The sequence below is a fragment of the Scardinius erythrophthalmus genome, assembly GCF_964197995.2.
Source record: "Scardinius erythrophthalmus genome assembly, chromosome: 25".
NCBI lineage: Eukaryota > Metazoa > Chordata > Actinopteri > Cypriniformes > Leuciscidae > Scardinius > Scardinius erythrophthalmus.
This window is the reverse complement of record NC_138245.1, coordinates 2,547,854-2,561,550: the sequence shown is the minus strand read 5'-3', so window position 1 is coordinate 2,561,550 and position 13,697 is coordinate 2,547,854. Positions and strand designations below refer to the sequence as shown.

General features: G+C 36.6%; 1 protein-coding gene across 3 annotated transcripts in view; it reads right to left on the bottom strand.

Annotated features, from left to right (window-relative positions):
* Window positions 1-3,830: 3,830 nt before the first annotated feature.
* elmo2 (engulfment and cell motility 2) overlaps window positions 3,831-13,697 on the bottom strand; it is a 54,588-nt gene continuing 44,721 nt past the window's right edge. For all 3 annotated transcript variants that reach the window (XM_081358296.1, XM_081358297.1, XM_081358298.1), the window contains exons 18-22: window positions 11,081-11,188; window positions 10,545-10,627; window positions 7,440-7,517; window positions 4,921-5,105; window positions 3,831-4,795 (exon numbers count right to left, since the gene is read on the bottom strand). In XM_081358296.1, coding sequence (XP_081214422.1) covers window positions 4,594-4,795; window positions 4,921-5,105; window positions 7,440-7,517; window positions 10,545-10,627; window positions 11,081-11,188 — 656 coding nt within the window. In that variant the 3' untranslated portion in view covers window positions 3,831-4,593. The remainder of the gene's footprint in view (window positions 4,796-4,920; window positions 5,106-7,439; window positions 7,518-10,544; window positions 10,628-11,080; window positions 11,189-13,697) is intronic.

The following is a 13,697-nucleotide window of genomic DNA, read 5'->3' as shown; positions in this document are numbered from 1 at the left end:
ACACAGAGCTGTGAATAGACCACACACACCCCCTCAGCTGACATCATCACTCAGCGATCCGTGCCACATTGATCAGGATCCGAGGAAGCGCTGGAGAATACAGGAATTCAGATCTGTGTTGAGTCAGTCCACAAAACATACATTTAGAAAAGGCACATTTAATTCCTGTAACTTTTCAAACATGCTCTCGGCACAGAGTGTGAAAGTGTCGTTCAGTTGCATTGAGGCGTCTCAGGCTACACTTTACAGATGATACAGACACTGTGTGTTTAACTGGGCTGATTTCTTGTGGTTCATGCACTGGACTTGTGCTCAAGGTCATGATGCTGCAATGCTAATGCGGTAACACTTCATTTTACATCGACTCTTGTTACATTTGTTACACGTTCTAACTGTATTAACGACAGTAAATTATGCATTATTACATGCAACTAAACTTCCTGTGTTTAAAATCCAGCTTTTAATGTTGTTTATGTGTCTATGTGGTGTTTTTAATCAGCTTTAAGACAAACCATGTGTAAATTCATAAGTCGACACCATTGCTGAGTATTTTCTCCTTAAAACTGCAGTGAACCAAAGACAGTCTCAAAAACACGCTTTGAAATCGCTGGTGTTTCTGACGTCACAAACTACCTTGTAACCAATCAGATCAACGTGTGATCGTCAACCAGTGGATCTCTGAGCTGAGTGAGTGGAGGCGGGGCTCATTTGCATATTCATAGAACCGCGTATACTAAATGAGGCAAGGGTGTCAGTTACATTCAAGATATTTTTAGGCATGAAGACATTTTTTCAAGGAAAAAAAGTTTAAATATGTCATTTTGGTGATCAAAGATAATTTTTAAGTGATAAAATGATTGATTACAGGGGGACTTTAAACTAAACCCCATTCCTAACACTATAGTAAGTACATGAAGCTAATTCATATTAGTCAGTACATACATTTATAATTACAGTGTAACAAAGACACCTTAAAATAAAGTGTCACTTTATTTTAAGGTGTCCTATAGTGTAATTATACATTTAAGTACTTTAAGTATTAATTTATAATAATATTAATACTTAAGTATTAATAATAATTAACATGTACTTACTATCGGGTTAGGGCTTGGTTTAAGTTTAGTTGCATGTAATTATGCATAATTTACTGTCATTACTACAGTAAGTATGTGTAACAGATGTAACAAGGACACTGTAAAATAATAATTGTTTATGGAATCATGTTAATACACAATTATATTTTGGTCCAATCCTCACATGAAGCTTTGAAAATACAAACGACTCTAGTACTTTCAGGATACTTCTGTCATGTCTGATAGATAGCATCCACTCTTTATTTTATGGACATGTGAATATTTATCGTTGCATTGATTATAAGATTAGATAATGAGAAGAATATGTGATGAAGAGAACGTGAAGATGATTTTGTGCTGTAGTCTGGGTGTCAACAGTGTTGTGATGTGTGGCCACAGCTGTTCCCGTGAGTCATGTGACCTCCTCACTTCCTCTCGGGCCTTGTGCAACTGTCAGTCAAGATCTCACAAGCTATAAACACGTTCCTGCACACGGAAAAGTGCTTGACATTCAATGTTCGTTTAATAGTGACATGAATATATATATATATATGTGTGTGGCAATAGCCAACAATGCATTGTATGGGTCAAAATTATCAATTTTTCTTTTATGCCAAAATAATTACGATATTACGTAAAGATCATGTTCCATGAAGATATTTTGTACATTTCCTACTGTAAATATATAAAACATTTATTTTTGTGAGTGAATGCAGCACAATCGTGAACATAAATGGACAACTTTAAAGGAGATTTTCTCAATGTTTTGATTTTTTTGCTCCCTCAGATTCCAGATTTTCTAATAGTTGTATCTCGGCAAATATTGTCCTATTTTAACAAACCATACATCAATGAAAAGCTTATTTATCAGATTTCGAATGATGTATACATCTCAATTAAAAAAATGCACCCATGTGACTGGTTTTGTGGTCCAGGGTCACATATTTGCAGTCATCTTTTAGGATAAGACTGTTCTGAACACTTAACGTTTGTGAACTCTCTGTATTTACTTGAATGCTATTTATTTATTTCATCTTTGGCCCTTCAGTGCTTCTTGTTATAAATGTGGGGGGAGAAGCACAGTGTGATTTTGCTCGGTCTGAGGAGCTTTTTCCAGCATCACATCATTTCAATGAAGTATGAAAAAAAAATCTAGTTATCTAGATACCTGATAACTAGCCTATAACATTATTTAATGTACTGTGAACTAACATGAACAAACAATTAACAATTTGATTTTTATTTGATTTTGATTTTACTAAATGTCCCCTTTAACATTTAATCTAATTTTGAATTGTTTGTATCATGAAATCATATCATGAACATCCGACTTTTTCCGTGTTTATAAGTGCTATAAACGTGTTTACGTTTAGTCGATCTCCGAACGCAATAACAGGGAGGAGAGTAAAGATGGAAAGCTCCTAAAGCTTAGGTACATAAATTCACGGACACGGATAATTTGTTGTTTTGTCGTTAGTGAACATCAATATTGACCTTGTATTTGAAAAAGGATCCTCAAATAAGAAACAAACCTAAAATTCAGTGTCAGTTCATTCGCATTCGGAGATCGACTATTTTTGACTGTCCAGTCCGGCGGACACAGAGACAGTGAGTTGTTCAAAATCTTTCTTTTTAGTAAACTCTGTGTACACAAACAATGTTCTCAATGCTGGAGTTCATAGAGCCCCTGGTACTTCCAGCAAAGTTTCATGTTGTGTCAAGCCTTCAGTGTTTTAAAAATAGCGATTTTTGATGCTATTATAGTCGTGCCCCATTCACTCCCATTCAAAAGGAAATTTGACCGAAAACGAAAATACGGTCAAACTTAAAAGTGGCGTTTCGATTCTAATTATGCTTTTAAACGAAAGTTTGCCTCGGGTAGATTCACAAAAAGACCCTAGGTTGCATTTTGGCGAGAGTTATCCTTTAAACATGACAACATGCAAATCGCTGAGATTAATTAATGTAACTCCACAACAACTACATAAATGTCTCCACTAACCATTCAGAAATGTCCAGGAGCGTCTAAAAGTGAAACTCTCTCCATAAGGCTGCACCGCTACTGGTTATTCTGGGATTCTGGATGAGTGAGATTGGCCTGTTTTGTTTTCGCTGGAGAATCTGAAGCTCGTGTAAAGGCCCCGCCCTCTTCTGAATGGAGGCGGAGCTAAAGCTCATTTGCATTTAAAGAGAGACACACACAAAAGATAATATTGGGGCGTTTTTGCTCACAGCCAAAAAGGGGCGAATTTGACAAGCTATAATAAATTATCTGGAGGGCATTTTGAGATGAAATTTCAAATTTCACTGACACATTCTGGGGACACCAGAGATTTATATTACATCTTGTGAAAAGGGGCATAATATGTCACCTTTAACAAAGACAAAAAATATATTGTAAAATATATATTGTTAGCTAATGCATTAACTAATTTTAACAAATTAGAGTGTTACTGTATTATCTTTGTTTATTCATTTAATTTGCACTCATGTAACGTTGTAAATAAGTTAAATTACTGCATAAATGGGGTCATCGCTGTCTAAATAAGAGTTAAACTGTGTTCTAATTAAGGGTTGCATGAGGCTAAATGATACAATAAAAAGTTGATTTAATAAAAATTTTATGTAACAAATGTAATATATATGGAATCATTTACGACGGGCTGTTGAATAGATGCTTTGTCTAAAACTGCATTTTAGTGGATGTGCAGCACAGATCAAATGATTTATGAAAAATCACAAACAAATATCAAGCTATGACTTTAACAAATTTTATTATTGCACACAAATCCATTGCAATTACTATGATAAAGGCAGCACAATATATATAGTTCACATACAGTGGCCTTTAGGAAGTATTCACACCCTTTTCTTTAATGTTGAAATATTTTAGTATTCCTTCAATAACAATAAAATCAAAACATTTACAAATCAAAAACCTTCTCTTCCATGAGAAATAAAGGGGAATTAATACTTTCTGAAGGCACTATATAATTATAATGTGTACAATATTTCAACCCAAATACTGATACCTGCCACTAAAACATTCAAAAACGACCAGCCGTCACAGGCTTATAACGAAGCAAATCTGAGCAAATAATTAAAACCTCTGTCAGTGATCTATCTCTGGGTTCTGTGTTTTCAACTTTATTCTATGGCAAGCAAATATGAAAGCCAGAGAGAAGACAAACATCAGCACAGCAGCAGGTATTTCTCCCTGTAACAAAGAAATAACCCAAAAGAAATCTTATGGCTATTATCACATACAGTTCTGGAAGGGGCAGGTGACATCTGAATCACGGAGCAGATCCTGTTAAACATCAACTACGAGTCAAAAATCAGCATAACAATACATTTCCATCTTCTAGCTCTTTCGTTCTTTCTCCGCTTCATGCAAATGTATCATGTAGTGTCTTTCACATCAAGTACAAAAATATATTTCTATTGACAAAAGCAAACGTCAGTAAATATTAGTTATCTTCGGACGGGTACAAAGTTACTAATTGTTCAGTTTTGTTACTCATATAAGCTTTTTTAACATCACGTCAGCACATGAAAGTAGATGCCTTACAATGTTTAAACACAGAATGATGCTCTTGTGTGACCCGAATACTTGAAGACAGAAGAACCGCTTGTTTTTCTGCCTGGCAAACATCTGAAAAGGAACTGAAAAAATTCTCTCATAGTTCATGTGTAGTATAGGCACATACACTCGCTGAAAGGTGAAGTGTGTCACACAAACTGATTGCCGTTTCAGTGCAAGAAAATGTATCTTAGTGACACACTTCACCTCTGACACAGAAACACACGCTGCTTAAATGGACGAGCGTCTCATCCGTAGTTGTATGTGAAGTTGTATGTGCTGGGCTCTTTCGGCACAGGGGGCGGAGCCTCCGGGATGGTGATGTTCTCCAGGTCCAGGAGGCGGAGCTTCATCTCCATGCTCATTAATGTGTCAAGGTCACTTCGTGTGAGATCACTGCCCAACTCCTTCCCCAGCAGAGCCGAGAGTCCATCGGTCCAGATGCAGTACTGCTCCACAGAAACACATGTCAGATATCTAATACATATTTACAGAATAAAGTGTCAAATATCACATTCAAAACAACAGAATCCACTGTGGTCACATGGCCTATAGTGTATGCGTGTGCCGTCACCATCGGCCGCAGTGACTGCGGTTACACACACTGAGTGGCAGAAACACACACTGTCAAAAGTACATTTTAGCAGCTGACTATTAGCATAAAATTTTATTTTTAATTTAAAAAAATTATTAGAAAGATGGCGATCAGAAATCCAAATATTTAGTGTATTTTGAATTTATATATTTAAAAATGTTATGATGGCGACAGAGAAATAATGCAAGTGTCCGGTTGGTTATGACCAACTTTAAAACGTTCAGAAAATGTTCCAGTCACATGTGGAAATGAAATCTAAAACATCTATCTCATATGAAATATTTCAAATAATCATATTATTTATCCTAATCAAATGTCATCTTGAATCTTGAATTTACCTGTAAAAGGTTTAAAACACACTGGGAATGTCATTAAAAGCCTTTGTTTTGTTCACAGAAATCGAGGGCAAAGTTTAACAAAAAAGCATCATTAGAGGGTTAGTTCACCCAAAAATGAAAGTTCTGTCAGTAATCACTCTCCCTCATGTTGTTCAACCCCGTAAGACTTTTGTTCATCTTCGGAACACAAATTAAGATATTTTTGATGAAATCTGAGAGCTGGATCACTCCTCCACAGGCTTATGGACACTATAACTTGCTGGCCCAGAAAAGTTATTAAAGACATTGTTAATTTAGTCCAAGTGACTCCAGTGGCTCAATCTTAAGTTTATAAAGCGACGAGAATACTTTTTGTGCGCAAAAACAAACAAAAATAACGACTTTATTCCACTTTTCATTTCCTTCTCTCTGGGCCTCGAGTTTTTTTCACGTAGTGTAATAGCGTAGCGCGTCTGTGTTTCACGTCACCACGTATCACACATGACCAGAGTCGCCCAATAGTGAGCCTACGTGGTGACGTGCAACACAGACGCGCTACGCTTAAATACATTTTAATACGCTTCTTTAATACATTTTCTGGGCCAGCAAGTTATAGTGTCCATAAGCCTGTGGAGGAGTGATCCAGCTCTCAAATTTCATCAAAAATATCTTAATTTGTGTTCAGAAGATGAACGAAAGTATTTGGAACAACATGAGGGTGAGTAATTACTGACAGAATTTTCATTTTTGGGTGAACTAACCCTTTAAGTGATATTTTTGTTTCCTGTTCATTTAATTGGGTAAAATTACTGAACAATAATTTAACATGTGCTTGGGCTAATTTAAGTGTTTTAATACAGTTTTACTGAAACAAAATATGCTACTGTTGCATTATTGAAAGTGAAAAAACAATACTATTGTATTATTGAAGAAAAAATACTGTTGTATGATTTCTTATTTTATTATAAGCATTGTCCATTTATTTTTCGTTTAATACACTGCGTGTAGAGATTGGATTCATTTAAAAGCACAGACTAAAACAGTCCTGACATTAAGTAAATCCAGAGGAAGGGTTTTTATCTGTGACCTGGAAAATTAATTTACAGTGAATTAGTTTAGATTCGGTTACTTTAGACTAACTAGCAAAATCTAAAGGAAAATTTGATTCTTTATCTCATGACCCCTTTAACTCTAAAAAATCTAATTGATTAGAAACATTGCTGTTTTATCTGAGTGTTGAAGTTGTAAGGGGGAATTTGACGCTGAAACGGTGGAAAACGGCCTTGAAAGACTGACCGTCAACAGAGAAAACAAATGATAACCAATAACTAACTAGACACAGGTGCCAATCATCTTTAAAGGTGCATTATGCAACTTTTCATGTTAAAAATACCCGTTTTTCTAACCCATACATGCTTAAACAATTGCCTGATGGGCTGAATGAGCCCTTCTCTGATCACTGCGATTGCCTCTATAATCCTGTACAGTAAAATAAATAAGAGGGATTCGGGCCGAATTTGAGACTGGGCGTGACGTCATGCGCGTTCAGTTGCAGTGTTGCAGTTTCATTTGTTGCCAGAGGGGGGCATAGTTCTGCAAAAACTCAGAGACTTGCGCAATGCACCTTTAACCAAGGGAACAAATGAGGAAGAAACACAGGAAGTGAAACAGAATGCAAGCTGAGACTCCATGGAAGAGATCAAAATAAGAGTCCTTGGAAAACAACATATATGACAACTTTATCTGTGCAAATACTAAGATTGAGCCCTATTACAGATAGAGTTTAGTAATTAAAGAGTTACTGAACACTTGCATTCTTAACAGAAGATATGTCATAATTGTGATTTAATTGTGCTGTTTTTCAGACTCACCTCATATTTGTTGGGTGCCACAAAGTTGAGAGCTTCATCAGGATCATATAGGATGGAAAACGCCAACTCTAAAACTTCCTGCAAACACAGGACAGTTCACACACTTCAGGTGTGTTGTTCATCATGCAGAAACATTAACAGCAACACACTCCACTCTCAGAATGTTTTCTCAGAGTTATGAACTAATGCACTTCCAGAATTGTTAAAGTCCCCCTGTGGTAAAAATGCAGCTTTTAATGTTGTTTATATGTCTATGTGGTGTTTTTAATACGCTTTAAGACAAACCGTGTGTAAATTCATAAGTCGACAGCATTGCTGAGTATTTCCTCCTTAAAACTGCAGTGAACCAAAGACAGCCTCAAAAACACGCTTTGAAATCGCTGGTGTTTCTGACGTCACAAACTACCTTGTAACCAATAGGGATGGGTACCGAAACCCGGTATTAAACGGGCCCCGGTGCTGAATTTTGAAATACCGCTGGATCGATAAGCTCGGACGTTATCGGTTCTGCTGTCGGTACTGGAGAAATTAAGAAAGTGCTATTGCTATTAAGAAATTATTATCTTGCTAATTTAATCTCGCCAGCCACTTCTATATATAATAATATTTAACCATTTGACTGTGATGCATTTTTGCTAAAGAGAGAGAGAGAGAGAGAGAGAGAGAGAGAGAGATCTTTAACGCGGAGCGACGGCGCGCACATCACAACAGCCCTGCTTAATGAGTGACGATGAGGACAGAACTAAACATTCAAACGGTTAGGCTACACTTTAGATCTTTGATATTAAACTAATTTTATTTTAAATTTAGATTGTGGCTTCCAATGATTATAAAAAAGATATTTGAGGTATAACCATTAAAAACTAAAGCCGCATTCATTCTGTTTAGTGCAACTTCCCCTCACAGCGGTGCGCTGTCATTTCTCCCTAAACCCAAACGTAATGTCAGAATCTGCACGATCGGTGATTGTTGTAAAATGTGGTCTATACTGTTGCTAAACTGCGGGACGCGTTTGATAATAAAAGGCAAGTACCAAAATTGAGCAAGAGACGCTGTTTCAAATGCGGCGCGCGCTCCGAAACACCGCAACGAGACAAGCAACGTATATTTTGGGCTTTGTGCGGATCTAAACGATCAAATATACACAAAAATATATCAAAATGGCCGTCTTGGAGATTCACTTAAACAGTTTATTCACTTAAATACAGTTTATGTCTTAAATGGGCGTAAATAGTTGGGAGAAAATATGAGGCGTAATAATGATTAGATCTGCATTTGGTCTTAAAGAGGCAGCAGTCTAATAATTCTGCTGACGATTGCTCCATTAGGCTAATGTGAATCAAACAACAAAAGGCAAAGAGAAAATCAGTCGCAGCTCTTGAATGAATAATTTTGGCTTTCATAAGCTTTAATCTATCTATGATAAACTATGCAGTGTTATTTTAAATCTGACTTTATTAGATGTCTTTTTAGCCCATATTACTCTTGAACAGTAATGTCAGACATTACTGAAATTAAAGCACTGGGTATATAATTTGTATATTTGTTTTATTGTATACTTTTTTTTTGTTTGACCATGTGTTTGTACTTTGTTTTTGGTGTCCTATGTCTTAATATAAATATATAAAACACAAAAGCCTGCACCCTTCTGCATAACACAGCCTACATGTTTTATTTGTTTTGTTAAAGCATTGCTTTTTCTTTTGCTATAGATATTTATTATACATTTCAAAATATAAAGCAATATTAATTATGTTCTAAATATTTTTTTCCCTTTTTTTAATATAACAAAAAGAACCGATAAGAATACCGTTAAAGTACCGGATCGATAAGGAGTATCGGTAAGAGTAGTAATACCGTTAAAACCTTAACGATACCCATCCCTAGTAACCAATCAGATCAACGTGTGATCGTCAACCAGTGGATCTCTGAGCTGAGTGAGTGAGTGGAGGCGGGGCTCATTTGCATATTCATAGAACCACGCATACTAAATGAGGCAAGGGTGTCGAGTAACAGTCAAGATATTTTAAGGCATGAAGACATTTTTTTCCAAGGAAAAAACTTTTAAATATGTCATTTTGGTGATCAAAGATGAGTTTTAAGAGATAAAATGATTGACTACAGGAGGGCTTTAAAGAGAGCAAAGTTATCTGGTCTTTTATTGATGCTCTGTAAATGCTAGCACAAAAACATTTATACATTGTTCATGAAAGGTGTTTTTTCTGAAATGTTTTAGTTGGATGTTCATCTAATGTTCTTTTGAATGTTACTGCTTGTTTCAGAACATTCAGAGAAGAATTATCATAAGGAATGTTTCCTTATTCAAGAAAAAACTTTTTAAAGTCCTCCTGTAGTCAATAATTTTATCCCTTAAAACTCACCTTTGATCAACAAAATTACATTTAAATGTATTTTCCTTGAAAAAAATTCTTCATGCCTTAAAACATCTTGAATGTAACTCGACACCCTTGCCTCATTTAGTATATGTGGTTCTATGAATATGCAAATGAGCCCCGCCTCCACTCACTCACTCAGCTCAGAGATCCACTGGTTGACGATCACACGTTGATCTGATTGGTTACAAGGTAGTTTGTGACGTCAGAAACACCAGCGATTTCAAAGCGTGTTTTTGAGAATGTCTTTGGTTCACTGCAGTTTTAAGGAGAAAATACTCAGCAATGCTGTCAACTTATGAATTTACACATGATTTGTCTTAAAGCAGATTAAAAACACCACATAGACACATAAACAACATTAAAAGCTGGATTTTTTACCACAGGGGGACTTTAATACGTTTAAAAAACTGGATGTTTTGAACGTTCAGAGAACATTCAGAAATAACGCTTTCATAACTTAATGGGAACGTAAGCAAAACATTCTAGTTAAACCAAACAATTCCTGAAGGTTTAAAAGGGAGAAAAACCTTGACCAGACTCTGCCATGTCTCTTGACATACTGTATTTGTTTCATAAATGTAAGAATGAGGAGCTATTGTAAAATATTCTGTGAAATTAAAACCTGAAAAATGTGCTGTGAAATCCTGCGAAACACTCAGAACACAGTTGTGTTCAATCGTGCACTGGAGGATGAAGATAAAGTTCTGACCTTGTTCTGTTTGAGCGCGCTCTTCTCCTTCATGTGTGGACAGTCTTTCCCGGTCAGAACTGCTTTCATATCCGATACAGGAACTGTGTGACAATGACAGAGCTTTAGTTCACTGTTGTGAAGGTAAAATGATGCCATAAAGAATCGCATGCGCAGGGTAAGATTTTAGAAAGTGATCATAAGATTGCAAGCGTAAATTCAATTTACGTATTTTGGCGGAAAAAAAAACATGCCAAAAGGGTAAGCGTGCAAAAATGGTAGTCAGAAGAACACAAATTTATTTTGCCTTAGCATGATTCACAATATGAATTATACTTATGAATAACAGTAAAATGCTGCAATTTTTTCTTAAACTTGAAAGGTGATTTACACCTTTACAAATCTTCTCTTGCACATGCAAATTTAATTTACGCTTGCAATCTTATGTACACTTTCACAAATCTTACCCTGCGCATGCGATTCTCTATGGCATCATTTTATCTTCATTCACTGTTCAGCTCATGCTAATAACACTGAGTGCTTGTATATGGACTCACTCTTATCGGTGAGCAGTTCGAACGCCACTTCACCCTGCGGAGACTCGTCCAGATCTCCATAGTGAAGGACCTTGTGATTCAACGACAGGCGGCAGAACCAGAACTTCTCTGAGAGAGGAAATAAAGATCATCAGACACAGGGTCCTATCTTTCACCCAGCGCAATTGACTTTGTACACCGACGCATGTATCATTCCTATTTTTCACCCGACGCACAGCGGACTTTTCCCTCCACAGACGCACGTCGGTAAATTAGGGAATGAACATGCGCTCCCGGGGGCGGTTCAGCAAAAAGAGGAGGCGTGTTCCCGCGCAAACGTTCCCTGGTGCTATTTTGCAGTTTCAGAAAACAATTCCTCCACAGACCAGGAGAAACCTCGTCTAAAGTCAGTGGCGCGTTATTCAGATGCTGTTTTAAGGGCGCATGCTTGGCCATAATGTAGCGTGTGCACAACGCACACACACTTTGCTTCTCTCATCTACACAGACGCAGTTCACATTTTGCAAATCATACATAATTACAAGGAAAAATATTCCACACGAGGGAATTCATTATAGTGTCCATGAAGATGTGAATAAATAGGCATAAATCTAGCTTACACATTTACCCAAATTATCATACGCCTGTTTAACCGAAGCTAATTTGGGTGTGTTTCTCCGTCCCCAATGTCACTTCTCTGTGTTTTACGGCCCTGATGAGAACGTCGGTCTCCTCGGCTGTGAACCGCGTCTGGCAAATCCGCCGTTATAATAGCAATCCGCCATGGAACAAGAGTCATTTATTCCGCCGGTATAATAGCAACAGCATCGAGATCCGCCCACAAAGTTACTTGCGTTTCGCGTTTGATACTTGCGTATCAGATCGTTAAAATAGGGCCCAAACACATTAAAGGGATAGTTCACCAAAAAATGAAAATTATCCCATGATTTACTCGCCCTCAAGTCATTCTAGATGTATATGACATTCTTCTTTCAGACGAATACAATCAGAGTTAAATAAAAAAAATTCCTGGCTCTTTCAAGCTTTATAATGGCAGTTTTACAAAATGCACTTTTATGATGGACGGATGCACTTTTATGATGGACGGATGCACTTTTATGATGGACAGATGCACTTTTATGATGGATAGATGCACTTTTATGATGGACAGATGCACTATTATGATGGACAGATGCACTTTTATGATGATAGATGCACTTTTATGATGGACAGATGCACTTTTATGATGGATAGATGCACTTTTATGATGGATATATGCACTTATGATGGACAGATGCACTTTTATGATGGACAGATGCACTTTTATGATGGATAGATGCACTTTTATGATGGATATATGCACTTTTATGATGGACAGATGCACTTTTATGATGGATAGATACACTTTTATGATGGACAGATGCACTTTTATGATGGATAGATGCACTTTTATGATAGACAGATGCACTTTTATCATGGACAGATGCACTTTTATGATGGATATATGCACTTTTATGATGGACAGATGCACTTTCATGATGGATAGATACACTTTTATGATGGACAGATGCACTTTTATGATGGACAGATGCACTTTCATGATGGATAGATACACTTTTATGATGGACAGATGCACTTTTATGATGGATAGATGCACTTTTATGATGGACAGATGCACTTTTATGATGGACAGATGCACTTTTATCATGGATAGATGCACTTTTATGATAGACAGATGCACTTTTATGATGGACAGATGCACTTTTATGATGGATAGATGCACTTTTATGATGGATATATACACTTTTATGATGGATAGATGCACTTTTATGATGGACAGATGCACTTATGATGGATAGATGCACTTTTATGATGGACAGATGCACTTTTATCATGGATAGATGCACTTTTATGATAGACAGATGCACTTTTATGATGGACAGATGCACTTTTATGATGGACAGATGCACTTTTATGATGGATAGATGCACTTATGATGGACAGATGCACTTTTATGATGGACAGATGCACTTTTATGATGGATAGATGCACTTTTATGATGGATATATGCACTTTTATGATGGATAGATGCACTTTTATGATGGACAGATGCACTTATGATGGATAGATGCACTTTTATGATGGACAGATGCACTTTTATCATGGACAGATGCACTTTTATGATAGACAGATGCACTTTTATGATGGACAGATGCACTTTAATCATGGATAGATGCACTTTTATGATAGACAGATGCACTTTTATGATGGACAGATGCACTTTTATGATGGATAGATGCACTTAGGATGGACAGATGCACTTTTATGATGGACAGATGCACTTTTATGATGGATAGATGCACTTTTATGATGGATAGATGCACTTTTATGATGGACAGATGCACTTATGATGGATAGATGCACTTTTATGATGGACAGATGCACTTTTATCATGGATAGATGCACTTTTATGATGATAGATGCACTTTTATGATGGACAGATGCACTTTTATGATAGACAGATGCACTTTTATGATGGATAGATGCACTTTTATGATGGATATATGCACTTTTATGATGGACAGATGCACTTTTATGATAGACAGATGCACTTTTATGATGGATAGATGCACTTTTA